The 20,179-nt window shown below is 39.7% G+C and overlaps 1 protein-coding gene across 9 annotated transcripts in view; it reads left to right on the top strand.

Moving 5' to 3' along the window:
* Nucleotides 1-20,179, top strand: part of SOX6 (SRY-box transcription factor 6) — a 372,105-nt gene that overhangs the window by 316,225 nt on the left and 35,701 nt on the right. For 8 of the 9 annotated variants that reach the window (XM_025848518.2, XM_073882852.1, XM_025848520.2 and 5 more), the window contains one exon: nucleotides 10,492-10,600. In XM_025848518.2, coding sequence (XP_025704303.2) covers nucleotides 10,492-10,600 — 109 coding nt within the window. Of the gene's footprint in view, nucleotides 1-10,207; nucleotides 10,289-10,491; nucleotides 10,601-20,179 lie in introns of all 9 variants that reach the window. The other variant, XM_073882851.1, reaches the window with a different exon arrangement.

Below are 20,179 nucleotides of genomic sequence, written 5' to 3' on the forward strand. Positions count from 1 at the left end.
AACAAATATATGGTGGCAATACCTTACATTTTCTCCATCCTTTGTATTTATGTTTTTGAGAAAAAAAGTCTTCAAATTTATCAGCTTGCCAGCTAAAATTGAAATAGAAAGTATATTTTTGAAGAAGATATTCATTCTTGGTTTATATGGCTTTGGTGTCTTTAACTTGAGTAAACTGCATCTGTGTTTCCACAGATAATATTAAAAGGTACACATTGTAAATTAAATAGGTATCTGAAATCAAGTACCTAGATTTTGAAAAAAAAGAATTCCCAACATATTTTTTTTTTTTTTGGACAAAGACATTTGCTTAGCTGGTCATTACTTTTATTGTGACACTCTTTGTTGATATGATAAACGTTAGAATAATAAAGTCTTGCTGGTGCTTTAAGTGGAGATAAAATTCACCAGTTTTTAAAATCATGTGTTCAAATTTCATAGGAGTTCCTATACTTTTTACAATGAATCTTGCTGTGAACTTGTTACTGAAGCAAACAGTTAATCAGAGAATATTCAGGAACAAATATGCATCATGCCTCTGTAAATGAATACAAAGTTGGAAACTGCATATAAGTAGGAGTTGGGCTGCCACACAACTGGATCTGCTTAAATCTGAACACTTTATAACTCTACTTGGGAATTGCAAACTTATAAATAACCTTGCAATTGGTTAAAACCATATTAAAACCATATGAATGAGACAGAAAGCATTTGGTTAAAGGGGTTCAGTAAGCAGTATAATCCTGATGAAACTAATTTAACTCAGTGGCTCCCAAGCCTAAAAGGATCTCATATCTTCAGAGTTAATGCTACTTTATCGTTTATCATTTGATGATCAGTGACAAGAGTCTAAGTGTATGTTACAGGAGATATATAGGGCGCTGTCCTTGCCAGGGGTGTGAGGAGAGAACTTGCTTAGTTTGGTGTACTCTTCAAATCCTGAGGGAAACTTGTCATACATCATTTGAGAATGTTTTTGAAAGCTCCATAAAACATACCCACAAGAAGCTCTGCAGACATTAGTTCATTTCAGCAGGCATGTGCTGCATGTTTCTTCTGTGGTTACAGGGTACAGCCCTCGCTGAAGATAGAGAGGGTCAGGAGACATTTTCCCTCCCCCAAGGAGCTTATGGTCCAGTGGCATTTTTCAGCATGCTGAGAGGTGATCTGAACAGCTTAAGTCAAACGGTATTGATTTTATATCTTGCCTCAAATGTGAATCTTCTGGAATCTTGAAAACTTTGGCCAAGCCATTACAAGTCTTCTTTCCCTTTAACAGAGAACTTCCTCTTCTTGAAGAATCCTAGATAGATAGATAGATAGATAGATAGATAGATAGATAGATAGATAGACAGACAGAGTTGCCAACTGCTGCTAGATCCTAATGGCAAAAGCTTCCAGATAATTGTTTCTGAGGCAAGTAAGACAAAAATTTGTTGCCTTACTATTCGCTGTTTTTTGGAACAGCAGTGACAAGAGCCTTTTATGATGGAAAAGGCGGAGGAGACATTGTATTCGTTTTCTAGGGCTGCCATAACAAAATGCCACAACTGGATGGCTTAAACAACAGAAGTTTTTTTCTCACAATCCTAGAGGCGGGATATTCAAGAGCAAGGTGCCAGCAGGATCGATTTCTCTTGAGGCCTTTCTCCTTGGCTTGCAGATGGCTACATTTTCACTGTGTCCTCACATGGTCTTTCTTCTGTGAGCACACGTTTCTAATGTGTCTCTCTCTGCATGTTTCAAATGTCTCCTCCCCTTCGGGACACCAGTCAGATTGGACTGAGGCCCAACCTAAGGCCTCATTTTAATTTAATCACCTCCTTACAGACTCTATCTCCAAAAAGAGTCATATTCTGAGGTGCGGTTTGGGTTTCAACATGTGAATTTTACGAAGACACAGTTCAGCCCCTAACAGCTATCTTGGCTTAGTTTAGGATTTCTCAAACTCTTGCGAAGCTATTTTCTTCGGGATTGCAGTACCTAAGGATCTCCCATGACCAAATGCTTTATGTCTCTGTTCATGTGGTTTCACCTGGATTATTTTCTTTAGAGATGTTCTTGTTTCTCTAGGGGAATTAAACTGAAATTAATATGATTTTGTTTAACAGTTTATTCTATTGTCCTTTCATAAAATATTGGCATTATTAACTAATTCGAAGAATGAATTGTTAATGATGGATTGCTAAGGAATGTAACATAAGAATGTAAAAGAAGAATATTCGAAAGTTGTGGTGGTGGTTGAGATTTTAGGTGAGATTCTTACAGTGCCCTTTCAAATAATAATAACTAGGCAGACTTCCTGTATCTAAGTACCAGGCCAACCCTGATCAGGATGTCACTCTATTGTTCAACTGACATGCCCACCTTCCTTTGCATTTATCCAGCTTTTAGTCACCTATATCTCACTGTTTTCAAAAAAGACCTTCTAAAAATTAATTTAATTTTATTTAAAAGTAAAATTAAAATGAATGAAGAGATTTTAGCAGGAGTATCAGGATTTAGCAACCAGAGTGCCTAGTGTGTGCCAACATAGTGAGAGGCACTAATGATGTACAGATAACAATAGATAGACACTGCCCCTTCAGGAGTAAGCTGGGGAGACATGTAAACAGACATATAAACCAATTCTTGTAGCACCCTTTCTATAAACATGATGTGGTGGTGGAACAAAAGAGAAAGTGACAATTTGTGCACAGAGCTAGGGGAGGGCAGTCAACAAAGGAGTGTGTCCCCAGGAGAAATGCTTTAATTAGGCCTACAAAGGACTAAGTATGATGTTATCAGTAAAGAAAGGGCATCCCAGAAAGAAGGAATGGCATAGGCAGATACACAAGGCCATACAATATCACAATTCTGTTGTTTGGGAAACTCTTAAGAAGTTCCACCTTACTGGAACAGAGAATATAAACTGGAATGCATAGGACATAAAGCTGATGGGGAGAACAGGAGCCAGATCATAAAAGGTTGTACAAGCTCTCCAGAGAAGTTTGGTTCTCCTTATACAGGTGATGGGGAGTAGTGAAGGCTTGTAAGCACAGAAATAACAACATCCAGGTACTACATGGTTACTAAGGTTGAGATTTAAATTTAGTTCTGTGATGCTTAGCAACCAAGACAAAAAGGAAAGCAGTTTTTGTTTATATAGTGGCCTTGTTGATACAGGAGAATGGATATTGGCCTTTAGATCGGGACACTATCTTCATTAGTGTTTAGCTTTGAAACATTTAGCAAACACTAAATAATATCTTTAGCGTAAGTGGATATTTTATGAGTTGCTTTATTTTTGCTAAGCACTCACACATATAATCTCTTATTTCATCATCACAACCCTGCAGCATGGGCATTTTCTATTTTATTTTACAAATGAGGAACCGGGCTCAGAGAGATCACATGGTAATTAAGTTGTAGAGTTATGATCCTAAATTCACCTCAGCACAAATGCTGATCTAAATTTTGGTTAAGTGACTTAAATAAAATAGAAAACAATCTTTCTGAAAAAAAAATCTTTCTGACGCCTCACATTTTTCTCTTGTAAAACTGATAGTCATAGTAATAGTCTCTTTGTAGTATTGGCATAAGGGTTAAAGAAAATACTCATTGGAAAGAGCCTTGCACATAGTATATGATCGTGAGTGACCCTCTTTTTTACCTCCACTTCAACACATGTATTTATGCTATGAGGGCAAACACAGTTGAAAAACTTAGGCCTTAACTAATTCATGAGTCTTAGCACAATTTTGGTGTTAAGGGTGTATTAAAAGCTAGACAAATTAATAGTTTTAGCTGACAAAATGTCATTTAACAATGAGGTTCGATAATAACCCTCATTTCTCCCAGCCAGAGTCTTTATTACCATGATTACTGACTCTGCGACCATCAAAATATCACTATGAAAGTAAATCCCAGTGCCTCCAAAATAACTCCTTCCAAACAAGAATTGCCTTTTTAAAAGTACATGTGGTTACTTTCTAATGTAAAGCCTACATTTTTGATCCTTCACTAAATTACTAAATGTATTACAAAGGCTAGTAAATAAAGGCTAATAAAGTGATACAGCTTGTCAAATCAATAAAAAGGAAACCATATGTGTGCTTAAGTAGTATTTCTTGAGAATCACATCATGGCAAGATATGTCCAGAGCAAGGAATTAGAACAAGTCTTTCAGAGTAAGATACAGACTCTCTCTCTCAACATTATACTTAGCATTGCCCTGCTTAAAAGAGAGAGAGAGACACAGAGAGAGAGAGAGAGAGACCTTTTTATTTTGAAAGATGCAAGTGCTAAATTGCAGAAATTCCAAGTCAGACTGAAAAACCTTTTTTTCATAATAAGTTATAACCTCTATTGTGTTCTTTTAACATTGCTTATTTGTCTTTTTTATAAAATATTTAAGATTTTTTTATTTCCTTGTTTTGATTATTATTATATATATTGCCCTAAGAGACATCACCACAAGGGGAGTGTTGAGTCTAAACATCTCTATCACAAACTTGAAATATTAGAAAATTGGTAGTTCTTGCTTGTTTGGGACACTCACTTGTACAGGGCTTTTTGTCTTTTTTTTTTTTTTAAATGTAGGTAAATCAATTATGTGGCCTTGTAAAACCTGCAAATATTTATGGGCGCTACTACTAAATGACGTGTAAGATATATAGAAAAGGTATAAGACAAACCCCTGGTTTGAAGAATCTTCTGATGTTTCAGGGGGAGACTTGGAGGTGCAGATGAACCAAAGCTCGATTTTTTAAAATAGTGTATGACTAGGGGCCAATTATATAGGGAAGACTAAGAACTTTGCATATCAGAAAGCAGGTAGCTCAGAGAGGTGATAGAATTCACAGACATCTTGGGTTTTTCAATATGAGTAGAATTTGGCAAGGAAGAAGAGAGTGGGAATGTTATCCTAGCAGCGGTGAGGTGAGGAAGAGAAGCAGGCGGGATCATGGTGGTATGGGAAGGTGAGCAGGATCCTGTCCACCCCGAGTGGAGGATGTATGATGGGAGAGTTGTAGGAACTGGAATTTAAAATGACATGTGGAGAGCAGTGTGTGAAGGTCTTGAAAGCCAGGTAGAGGAGTTTGAACGGAACGCAACAGAAAGCAAGAAGGCGTGGAAGGTTTGGAATCCAAAGTAGGACCCTGTGAGGAGTGTGCACAGATGGACCGGGAGGGCAGCGCCTTCATCAGGCAGCCCAGAAAGGAGGTGGTGACGGTGATGTAGGAGGGCATACCTAGGTGCATAGGCAGTTAGTGATGAGGGGATGGGAGGGAGGGAGAGGAGGGACCTGTGCCAGGGGCTCTGTGAAAGGAGAGCCAGCAAGCCTGGATGAGGGACTGAGCATGGAAGGACAAGGAAAGCAGGGAGGCAAATAGTGGTGATGGCAGAAGGGAGGTTGTGTAAGGGGAAAGCTGCTTTTTTGCAGGGAAGTCTTCGCTTTCAGTTGACAAAAGTTTTCCTGGGTTGGAGAGAAACTAAGGCCGGGATCTGGGATGAAGTGACAAGACTTCTTTCTTGGGGAGTACTCAACGACTTAGACAAAGCTGGAAACTTTGAGGATAGATACTATCTCAGGACACTGTGCCGGCCTTAGAGAATTCCTATTCATAATGCAAGTATTTGTTCTTATTCTCAGAAAACTCTGCTTCAGGAATACACATGAACGTGACTGGCAGCTCTGCAGTATTAACTTTCCCTGCAAAACTCCTTATTATTACATATTTGAAAGAAGTCTTCAATATTTAAATATGTATTTTAGGATATAATAACAAAATTCTTATTTACTTAAAAAAGACTCATGCCCAAATTCCCACATAGGAGATAGGTGATCTAAATTTGTGAGCATAAAATTTTCTAATTACTCTTATCTAATTACTATTATGTATATATATGATATGTATACATTTATAAAAAATATCGTAAAATATTTATATAAAATATATATACACAAATATTCTATAAGCAGACTAATTGAGCATCAGTATAGAGTATACTAATATAAGGTACTTTATATTTGAAAGTAACATGACAGAATTATTTTTTGCCCATTTTAACTGCAGTGTAGGTAATGGCCCCTTCGGTATATATTCTGTGGCTGCTATGAACGAACCCCCATTCAGGCAGTCTTTAGAAATGAGCTTTGAAGAAAGGTTGGTAAAGTACCCCTCATCTAGACCATTGGAATAAAATATATCACATCATTGTCCAGCCATGTCTAGTTGTCAAATGAAATGTAGTTGTTTGTAAAGCAACCAGCAAAAAGCTTCTCAAGGGCATTTACCGATCTCCACTTGAGTTTGTAGAAAAGGGGACCTTGTTGAAGTGAGTCGAGGTCTGGTGTAGGCCGGTCAGTGCTGGTAATCCTGAGGGGAGGGTGCCCAGCGCATCCTGCCGTTCATGTGGTGTTTTCCAGGAGATGGCTGCAATCAGTCATCTCACAGATGGTTTGAAAAAGGCTTGTCTTGCTGGCAAGCAAACTGTTATTTAAGTACACAATCCACTCTACTACTGAAACAGTTTTGCCAAACTTATCCAAGTATTCTAACATGCTTAAAGATGGTATAAATATCATTTATTGCTAGCAGTTTTCTTCAGACTATATGGAATGTCTTCCTGCTGCCTGATCTAAGTGTCCCAGTTTACATTATGGCCTTTACTGCCTCTGTTTGATGGAGTGATCAGTAAAAATTTAATGACACTATAAAATAATAAAAATGTCATTAATTTACCACGGATCTTGGATGCAGTGGTTGTAAAGTTACATTAATAAACAGAATATTTTTTACAACAAAAAGCATTGTTACGGGGGAACGTATAAATAACACACATAAATTTAAGAGCAATTTTACTGTTAGCACACACATTATTATGGAATAGCCAATAAGTGTATAAAACATAGTATATAAAATTTTATTAAAATATACTGTGCACATCAAAAATTCAGCTTTTATCTAAGTGCAAAGAAAAGCCATTATTGTGTGCTTACTGTTTCATTGCTGTTCTTTCCCCATATCACAATTTTACATTTGTTGCCAGTAAGAGGAAGTTGATTTTTTTTTCTTAGATGGAAGCAAGGCTCTGTTCTTTTAGTCACCCCAAATCCATTCTCTTTCTCCACCGATGCAAAAACAAAATTGATCAATCTTGCCATGGTAGGGAGGGAGAAGTTGCTAATTTAATGCAAAGTTAAAAATAATGCCCAAGGAATTGAATGGTTTGTTCAGTGACTCTGGAAATAAGGGATAATAATGCAGCAGTCTATCTGTCATCAGTGAGGCTGCCCCATCATTGACTCTGATAATATGTGAAGATGATGGATGTCAGCGTCTTGTGGCTTGTGGCATTGAACATCCATCAGCTCTCACTAAAGGGGGCTTTATCATTTCAATATCTTTACTTAATATGCAACATCTATCTCATACATCATAATTTCAAAGCACTTAAGAGAGCCAACAGTCCTACAACACAGCAGAGCTGACTTTCAGACTTTAATTTTTTTCAGTAACTTTTATGTTGCCTGCATGTTTTGTGACTGACAATGCATAAGTAAGTGTCTGATGACATCGCTGCATGTAAAATGCACATTGCGCCGTCAACATGAAGATTGGGGAATTTTCCTGGGGGGGGGTTGAGATTCAATTAACATTAAGCTATTTTGCTTACATCTCCAAAATATCTTACCTGGGAGATGTACATTGTGAGAGCTAGTTCAAGTGCGTGGAAAAATCTGGAGCGAAGAACATGCCTCCCGCTGTCTATATGTGGTTGATATAGGGGCATACCCATTGGCACTTAATGGCCAGAAGTTGAAGCCTCTTGGAACTGAAGTATCTTTGAACGAAACTCTGTGCCCATATCCACAATCCTGTATTTACCAGGCTCATGTTCCACTTCACTGGTAAAATCTTTGCTTAGCCCAGCTGCCTGGAGCTAACTTGTAGACATCAGGCCCTCTTCTTATCTTATGGTTATGTGGCTGGCAAATAAATATTCTGAGCTATTCTTTGAAGAAGGAAATCTTCTGGGAGACTAGGTAGAAATTTATATGAAAGGGCATGGCTTTGCAGGGTCCTTCTTTAATCTCAAACACAAGTGCTTAATATTACCAAATATAAAATGCAGCCCACTGCCCCAAACAATTTTTATCATTGATTTATTTTCTGCCTGTTTAACAAGTGTTTCATGGGATATTCTTCCTTGACTTCTACTCTGTCAAAATATTGATATTTTATAAGGAAAGTATCTCTGCAGAAGAATGTTTTTTTCAATGAAGTCAGAAAAATGTATGACTTCAAAGACACTGTGAATGTGTTGTTGAATGTTCTGAATGTTTTTTGTTATGATTAAAAACAAGCTGATAATACTGAATTGTGAGTGCACTTCATTTTTTATAAAAGAAAAGATATTATCATCATGTAAGCTTTGTTGTCTTAGGATTTTACAAACCATGGCATGTAATTTTCCCTCTTCTCCTTCCTTGTCAAAATATTGATATTCTTTCAGGAACTTTATTTTTTTTTTACTGAGAATATTTTCCGGTAAAATCAAAGAGAATGAATGACTAGAAAGATACTTGAAATATGCATATTGATAGGTAGCACGGTCTGTTGATTTTCAGAGAAAGTTGTTTTTCCCCCCATGAAAATACAGCTAAAGGTTGTTCTTCCAAGAAGATTGCAGGTGTCACATCAAAACTCCTTTTGCATTTAACACAGGGAAAGCATTCACATGCAAATATTTGAAATGCGGAACAATGTGATAAAACAAAGGTTGAATATTTTGCTTTCCCTGGTACTACTCATCTTCACTTTAATTCTTTTTCTTTACATCATGACAACCAAAAGTGCTACTCCAAAATAGAAATTGGCTGATTAAAAGCAGCTGTCCTTCCCTCCCTCCCCCCCACCCCGGCCGACAATGTGTGAAACTCCCACATGGCTTGTGGTTGCTTTCTGTCGTGGCCTGCATCTGGGTTAATTTGTTCTTGTGCTGCAGTGTTTTCACATAAGAAGATATTGGGGAACCATGCCTAATTTGCTTTTTATTTTCATTCTGTTTTTTATAAGTGTCGTATTTCAGAGGTTTGCCCATAGCCCACTATTGTAACCAGTTAGCATTACCCAGTTGGGGAAATTCATGATTATGATTTTGCTGCAAATCTTTCATAGACGTGGTGCTAGATTGAAGCAAGGTTTATGCTATGTTTTCTTCCAACACAGATTTCAACATACTCCACGATGAAGGGGAACTGGAAGACTTCCTGCACAATTTGACTGATGGGAATTAATTATAGAAATATAATGATATTCAAAAATAATCATATTAGAAAGCACAAATGTAGTGAGACTGTACAAATGAGACACAGCCTCTATCAAGTAATTGTATGTTTGCTCTTTAAGAATATTTCCAAGTTTCTAAACATCTTACAGAAGAGAACACTCACAGAGTGTTTCCATCTAATGCCGAACATGCTCAGTACAGAACTAGGTCATTGAACAATAGACTGAACAGCAATCAGCACTCTACTGCTGCATAATGCATTAAGTATAACATGCAGAAACCATTCCCGGAGCTGGAAGCTGCTATTTCATGTCTGTAAATTCAAGCTGACATGACATTTAATATTGTTTCATAGTAATGAACAACAAGGTCTCATTCATTCATAAGCACCACACAAAGCCAAGTTTGAGTCTGGAGAGTAGCGAGGAGGCGAGAAGGGGACACGCGCTGTGTTTTTGCAGACAAGAACACCATCTTAGTGACGGTCAGTGAGCCCTCGGCTACTGATCCAGAGAGCGGCAGAGGGAGAGTTCAATGTGATATGTCAGGCTCCTTCTCCTAGAAGAGCTGGTTAACAAGTATAACATCTTTGAGTTTCCCTCCTATAGCGGCAGGAGATTTTCACTTTCCTCACTCAATGGCTGGGCTAGGAGTAATCTCCTTTTTACTTCTCGGGGAAGTTACAGTGGAAACTCCTAAGCAAAATAAGAGCATCAACGCCATCATCTCGTCTGCCTGCTTGGAAACATTTGTTTTTGAAATCCTCTTGCCTAAAATACTGATTTGTATTTTCCCAGGAATACCAATACGAACTGTGATCTCTAATTGAGAAAATTCCTCTCCCGTTAATTAGCAGTAGATTTTAATGGGAATTGCTCTTTCAAGTTTTGCACTGCAGGCTCAAACCTTTCACTTGCATTCCTTTTAGACTACTGGAGCAAATCCCAGTGAGAGAAGATGCTCAGTGCCGCCCGGTGGGCTTCCTGGCGCCGGTTTCCTTCCCTTGCAGGTACTCTGCTTTAGACGCGGTCAGCACTGTGGGTGCCACCGTCAGGCTTTAGCGGAACCTTCCTGAAAGCTTTTCTGAGCCCCTAGTTGATCAGAAATGATGTTTGTAAATCCAAGTTTTGCCCACAAAGCAAGATAGAAACTGGAAGGAAAAAGGGGCTGCTTCGGAAGCTAGAATAAGCCTCTGATTATTCTTTCCTCTAGGAAAGAACACGCTTTGAGAATTTGGGGCCCCAGTTAACAGGAAAGTCAAGTGAAGATGGAAAGCTGGGCCCCGGTGTCATCGATCTTACGCGGCCAGAAGATGCAGAGGGTGAGTGGCTTTTCCGTAGCTCTTTTCTGCTGCTCTGGGCGGTTGTGATGGTGCAACTGAGTTAGCTCTAGGACCTTCTACGGGCTTTCCTGGGAGTACCGGTTGGATTCTTTTTGGCAAAGCAGAAGAAATTTTATCCTCCATTATATATTATAGCTGAGGACATTGAGAGGTAGCTAGATCCTATATTACTGAACACATAGCCATTCAAGGACTTCAAGGTGCCACTTTCCGGTTTTCAAATAAAAGGGCCCTCTGCATTCCAGTGAGTAACAGAATCCTATGTGTCATCCATGTCACTGAATTCTTGTTAAAAAAGGACTAACATACAAAGGAGGATTTTTTTTAACCCTAAATCGAGTGAGTCCCAGGAGCAGTCAAACCATTTTGGGAACTCAATGATGGTTTACAGCAGATCTCGCATAAAATTAATAATTGCTCAGGCAAGGCCCAGCCTGTGCCTGAGCAGCAAGCATTACTAAAATCTTTTGAAAGTCTGGATGGAAAGACCAGCTTCGCTCTCAGTGGGTTTACCCACAGCACTATCAATGCCTGTCCACCTCTCTTCCCTTTTTGTTTGTTTGTTTTAAATGCACAAGCAGCAAATCAGCAGAAATTGCTCCCCAGAGGCTGGGTACAATTTATGAGTTAGGTCAGCACTTCAGTAGTAATGTTGCCTGGTTATTTACTGTGTCATCACAGAGTAGGGACTGGTTTTCCCGTTAGCTGTTCCTTTGGCAGAATCCCTCCCACCAGTCAGGGAAGATTAATTTGTTCTCTTCAGAGTAACACAATACTTCACCCAACTTGGGTCCCAGCTGAAGTTCTTTAGTTTGAGGAGACGAATCTTACTATTATCCTTTACTGGCAGAATTTCTCCCAGGACCCTAATCCCCTGAAAATGCACGAAGACATTTCATAGCCACATCTGAACTGGGCCTGGCTTCTGGTGAGAGCTTGGGACCAGCCCGACAGTTCAGAAATTCCTGGCATGAGCGCTAAAAAATGGACAGTATCAGACATTAGGAAGCACTTCAGAGTTTCCAGAAGGCAGATTTTTTTAATACAAGTAGGAGAGACTGATGTGTAATGACAGTCCTGGGGACAAGGTATTAAACTCTGATTGGTATGTGTGTGGGGCTTGGGGGCAGTGGGGGGGGGCGGGGAAGGACGCGGAAGCGGAAGAGAAAGAAGGCGGGGGAAGGGAGGGGTGAGGAGGACTCAAACCCAGATACACACTCGCTGACTTTCATGAACAGCGTGTACCCAGAGCACAGTGACATGGATATTTTATAGGCACTTAGAAGTATAGGTTTTTCCTCGTGAGGACTGAGGTTCCTTGGTCTAGGGGACCCGTTATCCAGGTTTGGCCCGGCTCAATTTTGTGGCAAGGTCGAACCACAGAGTACCTAAGTCTTTGACTGTACACAGTGAAATAATATTTTTCGTCACGTTGGAGTATTCAGTCTGTTCATCTTTCCGGAGACTAGGAGGCACAGAGTTCCACCACCTCACCCTCGTTCCAGCAGTCCTCTTCATTTGTCACTTTTCCTTCTTCATTTGGCTTCTTAACTGTATAATGGATATACACATGGTCAGTTACCTCTCAATAATGCTAATGATTTAGTTAATGATATTATGGGCTTGGTAAATTAAAAATCATGATCGGAGTTACTAACCATTGTGAAAAGAAAAAATGAAAACCTTAACTGTAGGGAAACATATTGTATAGAAATATTTTTGGAAATTCCATTCAATACCCAGATCATCTGGATTCAGACCAATTTCCTGGCTACTTTGGTTTTTGTTCTTGTTGTTTGTTCGTTAGCAAACATTTTTGAAGCACTTACCTGCTTTTTACACATGTTTTCTCACATAAACCTTATACAACTCTGTAAAGAAGGTATTATTATTTCTTTTCCACTTTAACAGATGAGAATATTAAAGGTGAGAGGAATCAAGTAACTTGCCACAGGTCACAGAGAGAGTCAGGATAGAGCTGAGAGTCGATCCCAGGCGGCCTAGCTCCAGAACCCATGCTGCTGAATACTGTGCCGTACCGCATGCCCTGTATACACAGATAAATCTGTGGTGCCTTCACTTTTCTGAACAAAGTCCTTGTGACCTTCCTCAGTATGGCCCATTTCCTCTCCCCTAAATATAGCAAGTCTTGCCGTACCCCAGCTCTCGTGTTACTCTGTCACACAGAGCAGCAGTGCCTGATGAGTGTAACAGTAGAAGGGCTGTAGTGGCCCAGGAGCTTAAGGAGCGTGTGAAAACCTCCCTTCAGAAGCTTGCCCAGAGTTGCCATTGAGACCTCCTGTGCTTTGGGGGGCTGTGAGTTCATGAATGGAGTCAAGTTACTAGCTCTCAGATGGACAGAAGCGCACTGCCTTTGTGAGGACTGCTGCGATGGGCAGCAACCTTCTGCTGACTTCAGGATATTTCCTGGCGTCTGTTCAAGTAAGAGCAAAGCCTGCTGGGGTTACAGTTCCTATTAAAGTCAGAGCAGATAGCAGGTACACATGATACTTTCTCTACTTTGCTCCTTCACATTTCCCTTAACAGGAAAAGTAGGAAGGGACTGCAATAAAAGAATAACTACAACTTATAAACTCCTTCAATCAGTTTATGGTCTAAATGAAACAAAACAAAACAAAACAAAACATTACTTAAGTGTCTACCATGTGCCAGGACTAGACACTAGATAAACCAAGGGAAGAAAAATGATGTGTTCCTGACCTCTTGGAGTTTAAAGTCTAGTGAAGGAAGACAGAAGATTAAAAGGGGAGTATCTACAGACAGACAGGCATAATTATCACCGAGAAAAGTGCTAAAAAGATCAAGACTTCGTTATGCTGCATAGAGATTCAGAGTGAAAGCTACTTAGGTCAGCTCAATGGGCAGCTGGGTGCTGCAGCCCTAGCCTAGCACGTCACCTCTCCTCAGCCCACACGTGATCGCCTCCATGTTTCCTCTGGCTTGGCACAGCAATTAAAATGTTTTCCTCAGCTTTATTGAGATAGAATTGATACATAACTCTGTAAATTTCAGATGTACTATGTGATGGTTTGGTACACATGTATGGTAGAAGATGATTACCACAATAAAGTTAGTTAACACGTCTGTCACCTCATATAATCACCTCCTTTTTATGAGAAAATTTAAGATCTACCTTCTTAGCAACTTGCAAGTGGATAACACGGTATTGTTAGTTATAGTCACCATGCTGTGAATTAGCTCCCCAGAGCTTATCCATCTTAAAACTGAACATTTATACTCTTTGACCAATGTCTCTCCCTTTTCCCTTCCCCCTGATCCCTGGAAACCACCATTCTACTCTGTTTCTGAGTTTTCCCTTTTTAGATTCCACATATAAGTGAGACAATACAGTATTACTTGTCTTTCTCGGTCTGACTTATTTCACTTTGCATAATGTCTTCAGGGTCCATCCATGTTGTTGTAATTGGCAGGATTGTCTTCTTGTTTGTGGATGAATAATATTCATCCACAAAAACTCCTTCAAGAGTTTTGTGTATGTGTGTGTGTGTGTGTGTGTGTGTGTATGTAGATATATATAGAGAGAGAGATAAAGAAAATGTGATATATATATGCATCCATCAACGTACACTTAGGTTGTTTCCATGTCTTGGTTTTTGTGAATAATGCCGAACAGCCATCTTAAAGGGCTATGCTTTCCTCCCACTTGCACCCCGTCCTCCCGTGAGGCTTCTGAAGAGACCAAAGTACGTCAGCTTAGGAGATGAGGGCCTGTTCCAGCTGGGCTTCCCAGGAAAGTATCTGCCAGTCGTGAAAATGCCAATATCACTTAGTAAGCAACTTGTGGACCTGCTTCATAGCTCTGAGCATGGAGGCAGCAAGGGAAAGGTCACCCAAAGAGGCAGCTGTGCATGTGTATTAAACACTCATCAAAATCAAATGACAAAACCATAAGCCAGGAAAACAGAAATTAAAAATATAAAAGGCAAATGCCTTCAAAATTTTATTTTTAAAGTCCAGCTGTTATTTGGCTTGAATATGACAAGACAGCATTTCTTGTTCACCATGATATTTATAAAACTACAAATTCATTGGTGCTGGGGGCCTAGGAAACATGTGTAAGGTCTTGTTATACTTCGAAGCAGTTGAAGGCTTACTGTGTACTGAGCACCCGAAACGTGTTAGCTCCTATGTGGGACACAGAAGGAAGAGAGGACTCGATTAGTGGAGTCTGTCACCATGTATTAAGAATGATGAACAGCTGTTTAACTTTTTAGGGACTCTTCACATGGTATTTCCCCTCTCCTTGTTCTCCGGCAATAGTGCGATGCTTCCCCCAACTCTCCTAATTTCAAGGTTGCAAACTAGAGTGGAAAGGGCGCTCCCCCAGTTATTGGGAGGTTTGGATTAAGGCTCTTTTACTAAAGGATGGCAAACGAGTGACTGAGTCCTCCTTATCTTTTACAAGAGAGGTTCTGGATTCCATTATCTCTAAGTCCCCTTCCAAATCTAAGATTGGACACCGCCTGTGCTTCTTGTAGGAAAGGTGATCTGGGCACAATAGTTTCCTCTTACTTTTTTCTCAGAAAAATGAAGGAGGAGACCAATAGCTCTGAGAGGATATTTGTGCCACTTGTTGCATCCAGTGTTCAGGTCCCTTGAACTTTTCTTTTTACTAATGAGGAGCTCTCTCTGGTAGTAATTCCCAGTTGCCTTTCGCAGATGGGCCCCTCTGCTCTGTCCTCTCTTCTCTTCTCCCGGCAATAACAGTTGTGACTTGCCTTCTTTTTCATATTCTTTCTATCCTGTTTCTTCTCTCTTTCACACCTGGCATCTCTAAAGAGATATTTTCTTTTTTTTTTTTTCCCGTCTTGCAGAATATCTGGGGTAAGAAAACATTTTTCTAACACCTCTTTTAATTCCCAAATTCAATTATTGTGTCCCAGCCTCAGAGGGAGGCTGCACCTCATTTTGATGTGGGGAATAGTGGGATATGAGCTCCGAAAGGGATGAGCTCTGAAGGTAATTATCATTGGCCAGACTTCTGGACCCTGGGCTGAAACCGTGGTGATGTGCTGTCTGTCCTCCATGTATTAAAAACTTGCATTGATTTGAGTGGAAATGGATATGTGCACCAAGAACGGTCCCTTTTCGAACTGTTGCTCTCAGGTTCCCAGATTTGCTTAGAAGAGTTTTATAGGTTTGTACTGAATTGTGAATAGGATCCCAGCCAACATGGTCTTCATCCTCCTGAAAGCTTTATTTTTTGGTGAGCTTCTGATTGCTTCTGCATTTTATACCTCAGTTGGCTCTACTATTGTCAACTTAAGCTCTCTGGTTGTAGACAAATAAGAGAGACTGCAACTTTTCCTTTTTTCTCCTTAAAAAATGTACCACTTATTATTAATATTATTGGTAACATTAATATTATTTTCTCTTAAAAATTCTGTTTACCCTTGGATTCACACTCTGAGAAATCTGTGAAGCTTCTTTCATTCCCTTTCCCCTCCCCGGATCCTTATTCCTGGCGGGAAGGGAGGATTGACTTGAAGATACAAGGCTCATTCAAGGCAGCAGGGGGACGCTATAGTGTCATCTGGTGCGGAGTTTAAAGGTACAACAGCTTACACTTTGGACTATGAAAGTCATTATTAGTCCAAGCCCACTGGGATACAGTGCTTCACACTGCAACGCATAGATTCTCAGAATTGGAATAATGGAGAGACATCATCAAATTTACAGTTCCAGCCAAGAAATCCCTTCTTATATCCCTGACAAGTGGTCGCCTCACTTCTGTTCAAATGCATCTCGTAGTCGCTTAACAGAAAACTGACTACTTCTTGAGAAGCTCATTCTGATTCTAATTATTAATTCTTTGTTATTGGTAGCCAGAATTTGTCTCTGCTTCCTTGTAACTTCTACTCACTGGTTCTAGTCTGACTTCTGGGTTCCAAAAAATAAAAAATAAAACATATTTCTCCACATGAAACCCCTTCAGATATTTGCTCAAGGACTAGGGGATTTAAATTCTAGTTGCTCCACCCTTGGCGGGTCACTTTCTTTCCCTGAATTTTTTCGTCTGTAGCTGAAGAAGTTGGTCCAGGTGATTTCTAGTTGACAGTTTTTTAACTGTCTTATTATACTGCCATGTAATTGAAATCATTCACCTTTAAGTCAACTAGAATGTAACAAGTATCAATTAAGGACCACATCATCTTTTAAAGAAATGAAATTCTTATAGAAATATACTATCTCTATAATGAGATGTCTTTGCCCAAGAAGGAATCCAAGTACTAGAGTATATATCAGGCATAAAAGATGGGAAATTGTACATATTAAAAGAAAAGGCTGAGGTAAATCAGAAGAAAGCACTAACCAGAGTTGTGCCATGGGCTTATGGGTCTGACTTTCCATACCTGCCTAAAACAGTGTTTCCAGGAATCTTAGAGGAATGAATAGGCAAAGCAGTTTCTATGGATCCAGCAGGCTGGGGTCCGAAGCCAGGATTAGTAAGCAGGGAGGCCCAAGACCTGGAGAGGACTGAGTAACAGCCACAGGCTGGGAGATAAGCCGAGTTCACAAAGTCCCTGGCTCTGGACTAACTCTGTTGTATGAGTATCACAAAAATGTATTTTACTGTGGATATAAACAGTTTTAGAGGATCCTGTGCACCAGTTTATATCAGCACTATATATAAAGTGCCGCTCTCTTAAACAAGCAAATAAACTTCTCTTAAAGAAATATATTTGCTCTGTTTTAAAAGCTCCCAAATAACTTTTAATATTGGTGGAAAAGAATTTCCATTGAACTCTCCAAGTGATGGATAGTCCTGATGGGGCAAGAGAGTGAAATGTCAAGATTCTTATATAACTCCATCCCCTAATACTTCATAAAGGGAGCTCAACCTGCTTCTCAGAGCTGCTTAAGCTAGAAAGCCCGAAGAGCTAGCCTCTCTTTACTGAGGAACCTAGCCCTGGCCGAGAGCTGGTTTCTCACTGGGCTGGCTTCTTCTCTAAAGAAGTGTCAATGACAATGCATATAACCACGCACACACACACACACACACACACACACGCCATCTACTTTTCTGACTGAATATCATCTACCCGAAGGAAAAAATGCTTCTCTATCCTATTACTGAATCACACAGAAGCACAGAAGTACTTCCCCAACTTGTCTGAGTAACTGGGCCACAAAAGATTAACAACATCTACCATGAAAATTAGATCCAAGATAAGAGCAGCCCGCATATGGTCCCAGTGGGACTACAAAATCAGTCTGTGCTTCCTCGGTACAACGTAGGTCTGCTTCACATATTCCAACACATCAGAGTAAAGCCTGGCTGGTAGAGCTCTATCTGCCATATTCGGACCGACTATGTAGCTCTTGGGGTATGGACCCCGTCTGGTTATATCCTCTCTTGGTAGCAAGAGCCATTTGACTTGCTGTCTGCAGACCAGTGAATTCAACCCAACCTTAGGCTGGTGGGATTTAAAGAGCATCAGGCCAATTTGGAGTGCTTTTTAAATTCTTTCTGCTTAAGGTCAGGATTGGACTTGAGACCAACCTTTTTTTTTCCCCCTAATTGGTCCTTTCCTCTTTTTCAAGTTCTGATAACTGTCCTTCTAACTTGTTTCAAAAAGCTGATAACCATCTAGCTCTTTCTCATTTTTTGTTACCAACTTATCTTTTTTTTAAGTAACATATTTTTATTTTTGCCTGTCTCCTTTTATAATTGTGGTCTCATTTTACTCTGCTTGTCTATGACTATTTGCTTGTGCCCACTACCTGCCATTTCATACTCTATAGTGGTGGTTCTCCGTAGACTGAATTGCTGGTGCCGATATCCGAACGTTTCTAGTCAGGATCTGTCTGTACTTCAGGGGCCCCCAACCTTCAGTTTTACTCCCATGTTCACATTACAATGTACTGATTATCTCTTATGTGCGCAGCACATATGGAAATGGTGGGAAGGATTTTTTAAAGATGGACTGCACTATATTCTCCAAGAGCTAGTAATGTGGTTGGGATTATAATAGCAACCCACTGAAAGCAAAGCAATTTAAGGGATTACGTGTGCAAGTCCGTCATTAGAGAACCAGAAAAAAGTGCTGTTTATAAGAGGAAGTGACAGTGCTTTTGGACAGCAATGACTGTGGCAGGCCTGATAGAAATATAGCTGGAGATAAGCTTAGGTTTGGATGAGCAGAGAGAAGGGGAAGAACTTTTAGTTTAGGGAATAATCCAAGCAGATGCAGGAATAGTAAAGCACACAGACATTTATAAGGAAATTCCAGAAGGGAAGGATCACTTTTCTGACCCTTGTGTTCCCCACCAAGCCCATATATATATATATATATATATATATATATATATATATATATATAGTTATGTTAATCACCATACATTACATCATTAGTTTTTGATGTAGTGTTCCATGATTCGTTGTTTGTGCATGACACCCAGTGCTCCACGCAGAACGTGCCCTCTTTAATACCCATCACCAGGCTAACCCATCCCCCCACCCCCTCCCCTCTAGAACCCTCAGTTTGTTTTTCAGAGTCCATAGTCTCTCATGGTTCGTCTCCCCCTGCAGGTTCCCCCCCTTCTCACATATAGTTGTATCTAGTAACTATTTGTGGAATTGAACATGTTATAGAAATATCTGGGTTCCATATTGTGGATGGCCTTGAATGCCAGGCTCAAGAGTTTAGACTTTGCCACCAAATAAACAGGCATTAACTTTTAATTGTTCAAGATTGACTTAGATGAGAGAGGTTAAAAATAATGGGAAAACAGTAGTTAGTTTAGTCTGGGAGATCTGTTAGTCTCTTTATTCCTCTGTTCTGTTTAATAGCCTTTCGGAGGGACCATTCAATGGGTGTCCTTTCTTATAACCTCATCAGAGAACTGAGTAGGAGTTAGGAGGGTTTTTATCCAAGTCATATTAAAAATACTTCTTTTCTTCCTGGCTATATTGTCCATTTAAGTGGGATTTCATTTTGTCCGAGGTGACTGATGGATGTCTTACAGATCTGTCTTGCACTTTTGCCTCTCATTAGTGGCAAGTGGTCTTTTTCAATTATTTTTGTTCAGTGAATACTTACTCCTAATATGATGCCCCATATTAGGTCTTGGTACCAGAGGGAAGCGAGTGTGTAAGAATCCATCGCCATTTGCATTATACTGTAGACTGTTACATTTAGGAGGAGGCTGTAAAAAGTAACTCTGAACTAAAACTTAATATCCCAAGTCTCAGCCCTGAGAGAAGAATTTCATAAGCAATATACTCAACCACTTTAAATTTACAGTAAAAATACAAATTGCAGCTTACTGGTTTATATATACTTTCATGGCAGAGAAATCACTTCATGCTGCTTCAACATAAGCTCACTTTTCACTAGGAAGGCTAGTCCCACATGAGGACAAAACGGAAAGGGAGAATGGTCAGTCCATGTTGCAGACTTACAGAACTGTTAGTGAATGGAGCACTGGGTGTTATGCACAAACAATGAATCATGGAACACTACATCAAAAACTAATGATGTACTGTATGGTGATTAACATAGCATAATAAAA

Source organism: Callorhinus ursinus, unplaced genomic scaffold (assembly GCF_003265705.2).
Source record: "Callorhinus ursinus isolate GAN/ISIS: 27379988/994484 unplaced genomic scaffold, GSC_fseal_2.0 scaffold49, whole genome shotgun sequence".
NCBI classification, from domain to species: domain Eukaryota; kingdom Metazoa; phylum Chordata; class Mammalia; order Carnivora; family Otariidae; genus Callorhinus; species Callorhinus ursinus.